This window comes from Pristis pectinata, chromosome 6 (assembly GCF_009764475.1).
Source record: "Pristis pectinata isolate sPriPec2 chromosome 6, sPriPec2.1.pri, whole genome shotgun sequence".
NCBI lineage: Eukaryota > Metazoa > Chordata > Chondrichthyes > Rhinopristiformes > Pristidae > Pristis > Pristis pectinata.
The window spans coordinates 64,807,948-64,823,723 of record NC_067410.1 but is presented as its reverse complement, the minus strand read 5'-3'; the positions used below and the strand labels follow the sequence as shown (position 1 = coordinate 64,823,723).

The window sequence follows — 15,776 nt, the reverse complement described above, 5'->3', positions numbered from 1 at the left end:
CTCTTGACTCCCCTTTGATCCTTTTTGCTGTTAACCTTCAGGAAGGGGTAATTTACAGCAGCCAATTAATCTACCAACGTTTTTTGGAGGAAACCAGAGCACACAGAGAGAACTGAGGTAGTTACAGAAAGAACATGCAAAATGTGCACAGAGAGCACTTGAGGTCAGGATTGAACCTGTGTTCCTGGAGCAGTGAGGTAGCAGCATAAACTTGAAAAAAAATGCAGATCTATTGAGAAGGAGTACAGGAGAAGTGTTAATTGGATAGTCTGTAGAAGCATTGAGTCATACAAAACAGAAACAGGGCCATTGGCCCACCATGTCCATGCTGACCATCAAACATCCATCTATACTAATCCCATTTATTAGCACCTAGTCCTCAGCTTTCAGTGTCTTAGTGATTCAAGTGCTCGTCTAGATACTTCATAGATGTTGTGATCTTTCAAAGAACTGACACAGGCACAATGGTCTGAATGGCCTATTTCTGTGCTGGATGATTCTTTGATGAAGACGTATTGACTGGTAGAGGTCTTGAGACCTCTGTGTAGAAGATATGGGTATAATTAGACATTGGCCTGTGCCCGAATTGTTAAAGGATTTACCTGGTGAAAGAACGATACAACTTCATTCAGGAAGTTATTTGTTTAAGCAAAATTGGATGCATATGACAAATGACTAAATGGTTAAAAAAAATTCCTGTTAACCTGAAGGCCAATGTTCACTGCATTCGCATCTCTTAAGTAACCACAACCACATGTTAGTTATGCTGGTTAAAGTCAAAGGGCAACAGGCTGATCACCTTATCTGGCATTATTGGAACAGGTCTCGGCTGTGAGTGGACATCCAGGACATTGCCCTACGTAAAATGTTGGGGGTCACATCCCCCCCTTTCTGCAGCAGAAGACGAGCCTGCGACATCCGTGGTGTCTCGAGTTTAGTAGCTGGTGGGTGTTTTGGATGCTGGGGAGGAAGCTCATGCAGACATGTGGTGGACTGAGACAGAGATGAGGTCACATTCAGCAGCTGCTGGAGATCTTGTTCAAGAAAGAGGGGTGAAGATAGAAAAGAGTGAGTAGACAAAAGGAGAAAAAGAGATAGAACACATAAAATTACAGTCACGAGTAGCAACAATCTCTTGTTTTGAAAAGTGCACGAATTCAGAAAGGATGAAAGAATGATAAGGAAGGATCTGTAGCATTTGAAACATATCAGACAAAGCACATATTGTGTAAATGCTGACATTGTAAATCACATACATCAAAGGAAAATGGAGTCCCTTTTCATAAACAAATTATACACCATCTGCAGCACAGGTATATGTTGCTTATTTGTTGATGCACTTACCTGACATGAGTACAGATTATACTACCTATAAATTAACTGCCTTACTGGGATATTGGCCCTGCCCATTATAAATATGTAACAAGCTAGATACAGCCAAATGTGATCAAATTAATGACATTTACTCTGTCGGTAATGCAACGGAGCTGAACAGTGACACACGAAGTTCCATTCTCAGTTTCATTGCATCGTCAACACAAGAATTGTCCCTGGATTTACATAAGTGAGACAAAGTAAAGAATTGTTTTAAATGTTTTTCAACGCAAGGATTCTGTGTTTGACATTTGTCATTGGTTGCTGTTAATCAACCAACAGATATCATTTACCTTTAAAAAATGACATAAGTGCATATTCTTAATCCTTTTTGTTAACTGATAGATTAATAAACTTGAAAATCAAGGTGGATTGGACTATGCTATTGGTAAGCTCAGTAAACTCAAGTGAAATGGAAAATTATGACAAAAGATTCCTGCTTTAGTGAGAACTTGAAAATGTGGAGACAGTAATGTCTAAGACGTTTCAAGTTTGGACATGCTGTAATAAAATAGAGGTTAATATTTTTGACACCACAAACTAATGTAGCTGAGAAGACGACCCCAGTTCTCAATTCACAGCTGGAATAATGGCAGAGCTCCCACTGAATTTCTGGCATATGCATTATCCATTCCGTACACCAACTACATTCACAATGATAGTAATTGGTACTGCAACTAAGGAGCATTTTCAACCACATTCTGGTGAAGAAAGCATTTTCTGGCTTGGGAAGTTCTTTTTAGCACTAAAATGAATTGCTTATTTTTTTAAACTTGCATCTGTTCGGTAAAGGAGAATGATCTCCCTTTTATATATCGATGTCAACAACTAAAAATCTTTACAGTCAACAAACTACATTTGAGGTGTAATCATTGTTAAAATGCGGGAAATACAGAATCATGGAATGATTACAGCACAGAAGGAGGTTATTCATGCTGTTCTAGCTCTTCACCGGAGCAATTCACTAGTTCTGTCCCTCTCCACCACTCCTTCCACACATATGCACACGCACACACACATACACACAGCCCTTTCTCTGTAACCTTGCAAATTTTTCTTCAACATATATTTATCCAATTGCCTCTTGAAGACCACAGTGGAATCAGTCTCCACCACATCTGCAGAGAGTCCAGGCCAGCTTCCAACCTCACTGCGTAAATAAGGCTTTTCCTTATGTCACTCTTAATCATCTTCTCCTTTATTTATACCTGTGCCCTTTGGTCCTTTACGCATTCACTAAAGGGAACATCCTCCCACTATCAACTCTGTCCACAACCCTTGTTAGTTTATGTACTTTATCAGATCTCCCTCAGCCTTCTCTTCTCTAAAGAAACCAATCTCAGCCTCTCTAATCTATCCTGGTAACTGTGGACCCTCATCCTAGGAATCAATCTTGGAAATAATTTATGGATTGTCTCTCATGCCCTCAAATCCTTCCGAAAATGTGGTGCCCTGAGTTGAACACAGCGCTCCATTTGAGGTCAGATCAGCGTTTTACAAATGTTCAGTACGAGTTCCCTGCCTTTATATTCTATATCTCTGTTGATAAAGCCCAACATTGTATATATCCTATTAACCACTTTCTCAGCCTGCCCTGCTACTTTCAATTATTTGTGCTTACGTATGCCCAGATCCTTCTGTTCCTGCACCCTTTTTAGAATAATATCCTTTAGGTTATGTTGTCTCTCCTCATACTTCCTACCAAAATGCAGCAAGTTACAGACAGCAAGATCCCACAAAAACCAATAAGATCAGTTTTAGCAATCTTGGTTGGGTGATAACCATTGTCTAGGACACCGGGAGAAATCGTTCTCAAAATTTAAAAATGGCATCATAAACAGCATTCCGAATGGATTCTTAACTCATGCAATTAAGATCATTATCCTAGTTCTTTTTCAAAATGTTGCCATGGGATTGGTTATTTACTTACTGATTATCACGCCGGTAGAGGTTATTCAGCCCACCAGATCTCGGCCTGCTCTCAGGAGAGCAATCCTATCAGTGCCAGTTCCCCACCTCCTTATTTCCCTAAGTTGTTTTCCTAAATTTCTCAGCTGAATTGTCAACATTAGTAAATCTCTGGCAATCATAAATCATTTTTTCACTCCAGACAACTAATATTTCTGCACTTGAATTTTTTCTTTTCTGATTGGATCAATTTTTCTATTATATGTAGAAAAGATTTGTTATTATAATATATAAATACTACCAGAAATTGCATTTCCAATGAATTCTTAAATCATACAATTCAAAATAATATGTTCAACTTCATGTTCCGGGATTTTATAAGCGAGAAGTAAAATCACCTTTTGGCTTTCCAGTTGGATGTGATTTCCTTGCATTCAGCATGGCCTGCTTCTTTTGAACTTCGGTGATAGCAAAGCCTTGAGAAAGAACACAATATTATATATGAGCACAATTTTAAGGTCCCACCAATGCAACAAGATATATTTGTTCTTGGTGAGAAAACAACCTGAAGTACACATTCCAATATTAATTCCAGAAAAAAAAATTGCCCCATCATAAATGGAGCAGGAAGCCTTTCCGTTACTATGGCAATTTGATGAACTAGGAAGACTGCATGGTGCTGATCATAAAATATGCAATTGTGATGGAGCAGCGATATGTAATATGGCTGCAAGAGCAAGTCAGAAACTTCTCTTACAGGTGACTCATCCCTGGATATCTCAAAGCATTCCCAGCATCAACAATTGTGATAGAATACTCTACATTTTTCTGAATAAGTGTGGATCTAACAACACTCAAGAAAGTTCAGCACCATCCTGTACAACACAGTCTGCTTGATTGGCATCGCATCCATCATCCTAAATATTTCATTCCCTTCACCAATAGCATTCTTTGGAGGAAATGCATACTTTCTCTAAAGTCCACTGCACTTACTCACCTAGGTTTCTTCAATTATACATCCCAAACTTATGACTTGTACCATCAGAAGGCCACTCCAAAGAGGAACCATTGGAAGATCCTCTAGGCCATAGTTTAATAAATAAGAATGAAACCAAGGAAGAGTCATTCCATCCTACTGGACAATGAAGAAAAAGTAATGGAGACACAGGAAGCAGTCAGAAACTGTTGCTAGGATAAGAAAAATGAGGTTTAGTTCACCACACGTCACAAATATAGCTCCAATAAGGGTCTTTTTAGTTGTGCATACATGCTAGAAACAGATTGGAAGTATTCGTATTTGGAATTCAAGGAAAGATAGGCTTTGATTTGAGAGAGGACCACATGTTCATGAGTTCTGGGTGGAAAAGGCAGCTTGGAGTTGGGTGGTAATTTGCAAGAGCAGTGGAGTTGAGGTGGACTTGAGGGAAGTTCAAGGATCAATGCCTGAGGAGAGAAAACCATTAAGGATATCAGGTTTGGCTTGGATAGGTTCCAGAGAAAGATTTAATTTTAGGACAGGGAGCAGGGAGCATTGGGAAGTTTGGTCAAGTGGCTAAAGGGAAGGGAAGGAAGCAACAAAGGCAATCTTTGTGACCAAAAGTCCATGAACCTGTCGTATGTTTTTGGTGAGGGTGCAAGAGGCAGGTCAAGGTGGTTTAAGAAGCTGGTGTGTGGTGATGAAGCCAGGGAATATCCTTACCTTCCTGGCTAACTTCAGAAGAATAATCTGTTTTGGCTATGGCAGCAGGACCTGTTAATGTTCACCAAATTTTCACCAAACATCTTTGAACTTATGATCTTCGAATTTAAGAAAACAAAGATGAGGGACGTACCAGTATGGAAGAGGCTAATGGCTTGAATGGAGACAAGGACATTAAAGGTTGTGTAGAAGTTGTGAGTTAGCAAATCCCATAGCTGTGAAGAAGTCATGAAGAATCATGAGCTGGAATTGTGTAAGTGGGTTGATTGAAAAGGCTGAGATAAGGAAATTGAGACAGTTCTCAAACTGTCTTAGGCAATAATGCATACAGGAAAGCCTACATAATTGTTGAGCGTCACTTACATTGCACTTCAAACAACAGCAACTGATTATGAGAAAGGGCATAAGTAAGTGAAGAATACTGAGCATCAACCAATGTTAGGTATGAAACATGATAATGGATATGGAATGGGGTCTAATATCCTGAATGGAGGCAGGGAACTGCCTGGCATCATTAATATGGCAAAGTTGCATTTTGCATAATCTGACTTTGTAAGGTCACGTAATGATGGAAGAATTTTTTTTCCCCAACATATGCCATTTTAATGTATTTCATCCATTTTAAACTGCTTATCATTAGGATACCTACCTGTCTCCTTGTCCAGTTGGACCTGTTTTCTTTCATTTTCAAAGGCCTGAAGCCACCGTTGTTTCACTGAGGACTTCTTCGCACAGAATAGATGGATCTCATTTGTGAATTTGTTTTGGAGTTTGAAAGCATTCTTTACACTGATGTTAAAGTCTTTGTCCTTCCCATCTTCTACATCCACCACTTCCATGCTGTCCGTATCGATCCTGCTTTTATAGTACAGGATGTCACGACGTAGAAGGTCCTATAAAAAGTGACCCAAAACAAATTTCACAATCTAGCAGATATTGATCAATTACATCAAAATAAATTTCCAACTCTTTTGACCATCACACTAGTCCACTTTCTTCTACTATATTAGTAACAGTAAATTTAATTTTGAAAGAAAACATTTAGAGAAACTGTCTCAAGCGTATTTCACAGAGGCAAAATCATTAAATTGCATGTATTTGAAATTCAAGGTATTTGAAACAGTGACAGAAAAATTGGCCAATGAAGTAGATTTTAAGTGAAAACCAACAAAAAAACTGCAGATACTGTAAATCTAAAATGAAACAGAAAATATTGGAAAATGCAGGCCACATCTGTGGGAAGAGAAACAGAGTTAGGGTTTCAGGTCAAAAATGTTGCCTGATCTGCTGAGCGTTTCCATCATTTTCTGTTCTTATTTGAGATAGATTTAAGATGGATCATAAAGGAGGAGAGGGAGGTGGATAGGAGGAAGGATTTCCAGAGCATGGGATCTGGGCAGCTAGAGACATGGTTGAATATTTCAACTCAATTAATATAACAAAATACAGCCAAACTTGTTTGGGTGATTGCTGGTTTGACAATTAAAATCTTCAAGAGATGTAATCAAAAACATTCAAGAAAACATTTGAATATCAAAGGATCCATTGACAGTGATTTTACCTTTTTGCAAAAGACCACCTGATGGTCAAAGAGGAAAAAGATTCGCTGTTTACTCTTGGCCTGTGGCTGCGAAATCTTTGTCAATTCACCCGAATGGATAAGCTCTGAGCTTCGTGCCAAAACATCCTCACCCTGAGAAGGACAAAGAAGATCTTTAGGAAGAAAATTAATATGTTCATTGGAGCTCCTTATGTCTCTAGGAGCTATTAAGTTAATTTCTCTAAATTTGAAGTAAACTCTCACTTAGTATTTGCGTCTCCTGAAATGTATATCATATAAAATCACAACCTTAATTCTACCTCATCAATGGAACTCTATGGACCACCTCTTGCACTACCACGGATTTGTCTCTTATTGTGTTTTTTTTTGGCATTAATGTCTTGCTTTGCACAGCCATTCTTATTTTTGTTTCACTGTCTTGTATAATTTATGTACAAATTATGTTCTGTGTGTTGCCTGAATCTACATGCCTGTGATGCTGCTGCAAGTAAGTTTTTCATTGTACTTGTACCTCACCGTACTTGTGCATATGACAAAAAATTCAGCTTGACTTGACTTGAAGAGCTAAATGGTGGTCAAATTGTACATTTCTTGTAGTGCTCCATTTTAAAAGTGGTGCGGGGTCAGGGCGTGTACAAATCTTTAGCTGCCTATGTAAACCTAGAGTAATGTCCTGCAGGTCACATCACAGTTTAACATGAGTGTACAAACTAATTTTATACTTGTAAAAATTGTAAGAGGGTCTGGTTTTCTGTGAAGCCATCCACAGAAGCCATTTTCAGGCATCAGCTATAGTGGCTGTACTTATGTTTTTCATATTGCCATGGTCACAACTTCAGCTGCTGGTTAAAATGAGCACTTTGCTTACAAGCTAATCAATATTTTCCATCTAGACCTATTAAAACTGAAGTCTACTGCATCACATTAAAAATACTAAAATAATGTGAAGTCTTTAACTTTGGTAGTAAAAAAAGTACTGAAGAGTATTGTTTAAATGGTGAGTGACTGAAATGTGTTGGTATTCTGTGGGACTTAGGTATCCTTGAACAAAAATCAAAGAAAGTTAACATGCAGGTACAGCAAGTTATTGGGAAGGCAAATGGTATGTGAGCTCTCATTGCAAGGGAATTTGAGTACAAGTATCAAGGCATCTTATTGTAATAATATAGGGCCTTAGTGAGACCTCACCTGGAATATTCAAGCTAGTCTGGTATCTAGGGAGGGTATACTTGCATTAGAAAGAATGCAATCAAGGTTCACCAGATTGATTCCTCAGATGGCAGGTTTGTCCTGTGAGGAGGGATTAAGCAGTCCAGGTCTATGATCTTGGGAATTTAGAATAATGAAAGATGGTCTCACTGAAACGTACAACAATGTTATGGATTTTAGATGAGGTAGTAGATACAGGAAAAATACTTTCACTGAATAGGAATGTCTAGAATCATTCAGAACTCAGATAAGAAGAAATTTCTTCACCCAGAAATTGGTCTTTGGAATTCTCTCCCCCATAGAGCCATGGAGACTCATTTGCTGATTACATTCAACACAATTCATTTTTGAATATTAAGGGCACCAAGGGATCTGGAGATAATACAGGAAGATGGTGCTAAAATAGAAGATCAGCCATGATCCCATTGAATGGTGTGGCAGGCATGAGGGGCCAAAGGGATGACATCTGCTTCTATTTCACTGGATCTTGTGTTTTCTGTTACTAAGCACTGTATACACATAAGAGCACAAAACAATCTGCGTGTGGTCTACCTTATGTGACCAGGAATTAATTTACAGGCTGAAATGTCTCAAATTCTTTCTTGCACCATTTCTGGATGGCATTAGCTGTGTCATGTACTTGCTGATAAGTAGAGCTTACAGTACTCTTATTGTTGAGTTGTTAAATTATCATCAACTGCTACCTTTCAGTGTACCTTATAGGCATTTACTGCACATGAGAACTTATTGCACATCAGGTATAGCACATTATTAGGAAGACAAATGGTATGTGGGCTGTTATTGCAAGAGCATTTCAGTACAAGAGTCAAGGCATCTTATTGGAATTATATAGGGTCTTAGTGAAACTGTAGCTGGAGTATTAAAACATTTTCATAGTTTAAAAAGATCTGAAGATATCCCAAGTACCCTTAAAATAGCATACCATACAAATAATATAGGACAACATGATATGGAATCATGTCAAACAGTGGCTATTTTCAGTGCTGCGACTGTATTCCTTTACACTTACATCACAAGCATTCTCACTCCTTGTCGGAACATTAGCCAAAGTGTACAGGAAGAAGATTTGAAAGATAAGGCAAGTTTTCCCATCTGATATTAATGATAGTTAGCTTCATTTTGATGGAGCTTTAGAAATCCTTTCCTTTTCCAAATTGCAATATTATCAGATATTGTAACTGTTTTAAACCAGACAAATGGAAGGAATCATTGTTTTATACACTATAATCATCCCATAGCAGCCAAGCCCACAGATGTGCAGAGGTGTGCAGGTGGTTCCATCAAAATAATCTGAGGAATTTTGTGTTGTACAATTTGGTAGATAGTAGAAAATCATAGTGATATCTAAGAGCATGAGAAACAGGAACAGGAGGAGGCCAAGCTGTCCCTTAAGCCTAAACCTCCCTTCAATCAGAGCATGGTTTAGCTTTTTGATCAACTTTACATTCCTAGCCTTAACCTCATATCTCTTGATTCCAAAGATCTACCAATTCCAGTCTTGAATACATACAGCGACCAAGCTATATACTCTTCAACAAAAACAAAATTAGTCTGAAACCAGAGATCATGAATACAGTTAACATTTGAACTGGAAGATTAAAATTTCATTGCATCCTTTCTCCTACCTCCCAATTTTCAATTGAACTCTGCCATTGAGCAATTTTGTCCAGGTTCTCCAGCCGCCTCTTGCGCTCATTGATCAGCTTGGCCACATTCTTCATGGCATTTAGTGCAGCCTCAACATCATTGTAATCCCTAAATGAAAGAAATCAATTGTAGTGTACTTCTGATGCAGAAAGGCCCACAAGAAACAAACACTCTACAAAGACAATCCTGATTTTCAATGGGAAGCATCCATCTAATTGTACAAGTATTGTGCACTTTATATATTCAAAGCAAATGCAGTTGCATTTTATTGTCATACTTTTCTTCTTCACAACCCAGCTTTAATTACAATCACTCTAATCAAGGTAATACAACAACATAACTAAATAACACAAATGCAAAACACTGCAGATACTTAAAATCTAAATAACAACAAAAACTGCTGAAAATAATCAGAAGGTTGGACAGTAACTACGGAAGGAGAAACAGCATTGCCTGTTTTTTTAATCATAATAAAATATTTTCAACTGACTGAAATGGCCTTGATAAACGCACAAATATGGAACAGAACCAGCCATTGACTTTTGTTTGAGGAACATAATGTTGGCATCTTCTAAAGCCTCTTGTCACCATTTATAATGCGCCCCTTAGTTTTCTTTTGTACAGTAATACTGTACATCTTGTACTTGTTAAAGTAAGGGTGTCCACAATGAGTCTAATAGCAAGCACAGCCACAGCAAGCTTAGATTTTGGATAAGTTGTTGGGGATCCAGGTAAAGACCAAATGAAAAGTTGTTTTATTTACACGTCCTTCAAACCTGTCCTACATTTCTTCTTTCTCTGCCATTGCTTGATATAGCTGGCATCTTTTATTACAAAAATCAATTAACCTCAGTCTTAAGAATTTTAATTAACCAGAATGCACAAGCTTTTGACAGAAAAGTTTCAACAGACATTGTACAGAAAAATTCTGTCAAAGCAGTTAGGATTCCTGTTTACAATCCTAATTGGTTCAGTTTTAATTTGAAGTTATTTCCCATTGTTCTGAAAATCCCACCAGAGGAGATAGCTTGTCTGTATCAATTCTATTCATTCCTTGGATTAGTTTAAACACTTCACTTAGGTCACTGCTTAACCATTACAACTGAAACTTAACATCCCCAATTTTATATCAGCTAGCAATCAGATTTTAGCCTGTTTCCAATACTTTACCTAACTCATCTGTAAGAAGGTATCCAACATAACTCAATCTCCTATTCCTCTATTAGCTACCATTAAGGAACTGGGATGGTAACTGCAATTGGAAATCTACTACTACATTAAAATCTAGAAGTTGTTTTTAAGAGAATGTGAACCTATGACCTGTTGCAGCTTAAACTGACAACAGCAGAATGAAAATCCAGTTACTTCGTGCCAAATCCCTCCTACTTTGGTTAAGCCAATCTATGGTCTGGTATGCTGAGGTGTTGATTCACTGCCTGAGACAGTGCAGTCTCTCTTAGTCCTTACCTGTGCTCAGGGTTGGTATACTTGAGCAACTCTGCCAGTTGAAGAGGATATTTACAAATCTTCTGCACCGGTGTGAGCAGAAACCCATCCAGAGAGATGTCAATCATCTTCTGGAGCAGTCGACAAGCTTCAAAGAAGTAAACGTATTTGTTGATCTTCATGAGTTTGGAAAGCTCTGCATAAGCATTGGGATGGTTGTTGCAGTATTCCGAGTATATCTGGAAATCTGTCTGCTGGAAAAGAAGAACAACACAGAAAAGTCAGCATATGATGAATAAAAAAAAATCCCTGAGCTGGGTTGACTTTGGTCCTAGCCCTTAACAAGGTGACCTGAAGCACAGATGGTACTTTCTAAATGCAAGTTCTTCTAATACTTCAGAGCAACTTGTTCAAAAACTACCAGAAGAAATTAATCATTGTTAATAAAAATGATAATATAGTCTCTTTGCTTAAATGCCTCTTTGGAGTAATAGCCAAAATTACTCACAAATTCAAGAAAGCAGGAACCAATCTCGCTCAGATGGGGTTCGTCTTTATTGAATTTCTTTTCCAAGCCTTTAAGGAACTTTTTCTGAAATTTGTAGATGTCTTCAATGTTCCCAAAAATAGTGCGTAACTGTTCTTCTGTGAACATGTCCGTCCTTTTTCGGCATTGCTTAACGTAACCCTGTAGGGAATAAATGTATAGCTTTACCTGAGTTTCAATGCAATGGTAGGGCACATGGAATAGGATAGACAACTCTCTTTATTTACTCTAGTCATCTGAGTGCTGAGATGAATCAGCACCCAAAGCAAATTCATAGCTTCCTTGAATTTCTAAAGCAATGCAAGTGTGTCACTATTGTACCATTAAAGCTCCTACACTACAACACAGCGGATTGATAAATATCTTACTCCAGGAAATTTTCGACATAGCAAGTTCAACAATTTTATCCACACAGGGAACATTATTTTAAAATTTCTTTATGACAATAGTCTACCCCACCAACATCACAGTGAGTTAAGTCAGTGAACTGAACAACGTAGATCCAGAAGGCCAAACATATAGAAAATGCTGGACAGCCTCAGCAGATCAGACAGCATCTCCAGAGAGAAAAAGTGTTAACATTTCAGGTCAGTGACAATTCAGCGGAACATCAGATCACAAATTTGAACCTTGGTGTGCATGGGGTTGGCAGACCTTGGCCATGGCAATGATACATACAAACAGACAAATTAGAAGAAATTCACTCAGCTCCTTGAATCTACTCTGCCATTCAAAAGACCATAGATGATCTGATTGTAACCACAACTCAGCATTCCTGATTGGCCTTGGAAACCTTTCACTCTTTGTCTTTAAAACATTCTTAAGACAAAGACCTCTGCCTTAAAAACATTCGAGGATCACTTTTCATCACCACTTTAGGGAAAGGGTTCCAGAGACTCACATTAGATTTCTGTAATCTCTCACCATTTAGATCATATGTTTCATGTTTTATTTTTCTGGCCAGAAGGGACAATTTTACAGTTTCTCTCATTATATTGCATTCGCCTGCTCACTTAACCTATCACTGTTTTTTTAGACTCCTGATGTCCTCTTCACAACTTCCTGCCTGTCTCTATTTCCTCCACAAGTTTAGCAACCATAATTTTGGTGTCTTTATCCAAGTTACCTTCAAGTATTGTAAAAAGCTAAGCTCAGCACTGATCCCTGTGCCACACTACTTGTTACATCTGGCCAACCAGGAAAAGATCCTTCTATGTCTACTCCCTGTTTCCTGTTAGCTAGCCAACCTTCTATCCATTCCTACACCACACATTTTTATAACCTTTGATGCAGCACCATATCAAATGCCTTGTAGAAATCTAGGTACAGTACATCCATTGGTTGCCCTATATGCACAGCATACGTTGCTTCTTCAAATAACTGAATAAATTCGTCAAACATGACCTCTCTTTCATAAACCATGTTGATTTTGCATGATTACCTTAAAATTTTCTGGCTTCCAAAATTTTCCCAGGACATATTAAGTTAACTGACCTGCAGTTTCTTTCTTTCTGTCTCCTCCTTGTATAACTGGAGGGTTACATTTGCTATTCTGCAATCTTAACTGAACCTTGCCTGAATCTGGGGAATTTTGGAAAATTAAAACCAACAAATCGACTATCTCACTACCACCATGTTTAAGACCCTAGGGTGAAGTCCATCAGGACCAGGAGATTTGTTAGCCCATAGATCCAATAACCTGCTCCGTAGCTCTTCCCTGGAGATTGTAAATTTCCTGAGCTCCCCCCTCCCTTTCAATTCCCAGTTCACTGGTATTTCTACTTGTATCCTCTGTAGCGAGGACTAATGGAAAATACTGGTTTCATTTATCTGTCATCTCCTTGTTTGCCATTGTTCCATTTCCATTTCCTGCACTCATTTTCTATAGGACCAATGCTTACTAAAATATATTAAGTATTTATAAAAACTCTTGCTTTCTGTTTTTATACTTCTGGCTGGCTTAATTTCTTTTTTTATTGATCTTTTGCAGGTATGCTGAAGTGGCCCCAGGTTTTTAGGATATGAGCTAACTTCCCATTCTCTGAAATTTACGAAGTGACAGAGTGAGGGCAGTTTCACGTCTGGCTGAGCAGTCCTACTTGAGAGCAGTCAACTATTAGTAATGTCAATCTAAGTACATATAAACATGAGAAATACTATCCCACACAGCCCCTCGAACATGCCCTATCATTCCATAACATCACGCCCAGTCTCCTGCATCAACATTGCTAACCTGCTGAACCTGTAAAACAGGAATGTGTGTGTGTGTGTGTGTGTGTGTGTGTGTCTGTTAAAGAGCAAAAACAATATGCAGTAGACAACTATGTGATCTCATAAAAAAAGGACCAGATCAAAGCTCTGCAGTCCTATCACATCTAGCCATGAATGATGACTATTTGCTACTAGGACACCACAGCCATGCATGGAACTGCCCTCACCTGATGTCAACACATGTAAATTTGAAAAAGTGGGAACCTACCTGATGTCCCAAAATCTCGGGGCCATTGCAGCACACTTACCTTGGCCAATTATAGCTCCCTTTTCAATAATGTCAGGACCGAGTGCTAAAGAAAAGTCTGAAGCGTTCATAACCGTATTCAGTCAAAAGTGCTAAGTGGATGATCCATCTCGGCTCTCTCCTGAGAGTACCACCATCATCGTACAAGCCAGTCTTCAGCCAATTCAATTCTCTCAACATTGTATGAAGAAATGTGTTAGAACTTTGAATGTGGCAAAGCCTGTGCGACCGGACAACAGCCTGGCTAAAGTACTGAAACCAGTGCTCCAGAACTAGCTGTGCCTCTAGCCAAGCTGTTCCAGTAAAGTTGCAGCACTGGTGTCAACTAGGCAATGTGGAATATCGGTCAGGTTGCTCCACAAAAAGCAGTATAAATTCAATGGCGTAAGTTAATGGTGCTATCAAATGGCATTTACTCAACAATAATTGGCTGACAGATCCTCAGTTTAGCTTTCATTGAGACAACTCGGCTCCAGACCTCTTCATACTGTTGGTCCAAACCTGAACCAAAGAACTGAATTCCAATGGACAAGTGAAAACGACTTGATTTTGGTGGGTGTTGAACAGGATTGATGTGGAAAGAACGTTTCTTCATGTAGGTGATTCTAGAACCAGAGGGACACAAGAGACTGCAGTTGCTGGAATCTGGAGCAAAAAGCAAACTGCTAGAGGAACCTCAGTGGGTTAAGTAGCCTCTGGACTGGATGAAGGGTCTTTACCCAAATTTTTTACTCTATATTTCCCTCTACAAATGCTGCCTGCCCCGCTGAGTTCCTCCAGCAGTTTGTTTTTTGATTCTAGAACCATAGCTCTTTGTTTCTCTCAGAGGAGCGGGCAGCGGAGTGAGAGGGAGCAGAGTGGTTGGGCTTTGGCCCAGCGGGCTTAGGCGGTAACGGGGTGATGCGAGGTAGGTGATTTGAGGAAAGGAAGTAGAATAAGTGTGGTTTTCTGTGCTTGGTGTCAGATGTGGGAGGTCCTGGAGTCTCCCACCCTCCAGGACGACCACACCTGCACCCGGTGTGTTGAGCTGCAGCTCCTAAGGGACTGTGTTAGGGAACTGGAGATGCAGCTCGATGACCTTCGTCTGGTCAGAGAGAATGAGGAGGTGATAGGAAGGAGTTATAGGCAGATGGTCACACCGGGGCGACGGGAGTCAGGCAAGTGGGTCACAGTCAGGAGGGGGAAGGGGAATAGTTAGATACTAGAGAGTATCCCTGTGGCTGTACCCCTTGACAATAAGTACTCCTGCTTGAGTAGTGTTGGGGGAGACAGCCTACCTGGGGGATGCAACAGTGGCAGTGCCTCTGGCACAGAGTCCAGCCCTGTGGCTCAGAAGGGTAGGGAAGGAGAGAGGAGGGAAGTAGCGATAGGGGACTCAATAGTTAGGGATGCAGGAAGGAAACTCGGATGGTAGTTTGCCTCCCAGGTGCCAGGGTCCGGGATGTTTCAGATCGCGTCCAAAATATCCTGCAGAAGGAGGGAGAACAGTCAGAGGTCGTGGTACATATTGGTATCAATGACATAGGTAGGAAAAGGGAAGAGGTCCTGAAAAAAGACTATAGGGAGTTAGGAAGGAAGTTGAGAAGCAAGACCGTAAAGGTAGTAATTTCAGGTGCCATGTGACAGTGAGTACAGGAATAGAATGAAGTGGAGGTTAAATGCGTGGCTGAGGGATTGGAGTAAGGAGCAGGAATTCAGATTTCTGGATCATTGGGGCCTCTTTTGGGGCAGGTATGACCTGTACAAAAAGGACGGGTTGCACTTGAATCCTAGGGGGACCAATATCCTGGCGAGGAGGTTTGCTAAGGCTACTGGGGATAGGACCTATCAAGTGTAACAGTGGGAA

The 15,776-nt window shown here is 39.6% G+C and overlaps 1 protein-coding gene across 4 annotated transcripts in view; it reads right to left on the bottom strand.

Moving 5' to 3' along the window:
• The window catches only part of LOC127572107 (rho guanine nucleotide exchange factor 4-like), a 351,573-nt gene that overhangs the window by 13,376 nt on the left and 322,421 nt on the right, over positions 1–15,776 (bottom strand). For all 4 annotated transcript variants that reach the window (XM_052018989.1, XM_052018990.1, XM_052018992.1 and 1 more), the window contains 6 exons: positions 11,374–11,553; positions 10,887–11,119; positions 9,398–9,527; positions 6,543–6,674; positions 5,631–5,874; positions 3,681–3,758 (listed from right to left, as the gene is read on the bottom strand). In XM_052018989.1, the coding sequence (XP_051874949.1) occupies positions 3,681–3,758; positions 5,631–5,874; positions 6,543–6,674; positions 9,398–9,527; positions 10,887–11,119; positions 11,374–11,553 (997 nt within the window). The remainder of the gene's footprint in view (positions 1–3,680; positions 3,759–5,630; positions 5,875–6,542; positions 6,675–9,397; positions 9,528–10,886; positions 11,120–11,373; positions 11,554–15,776) is intronic.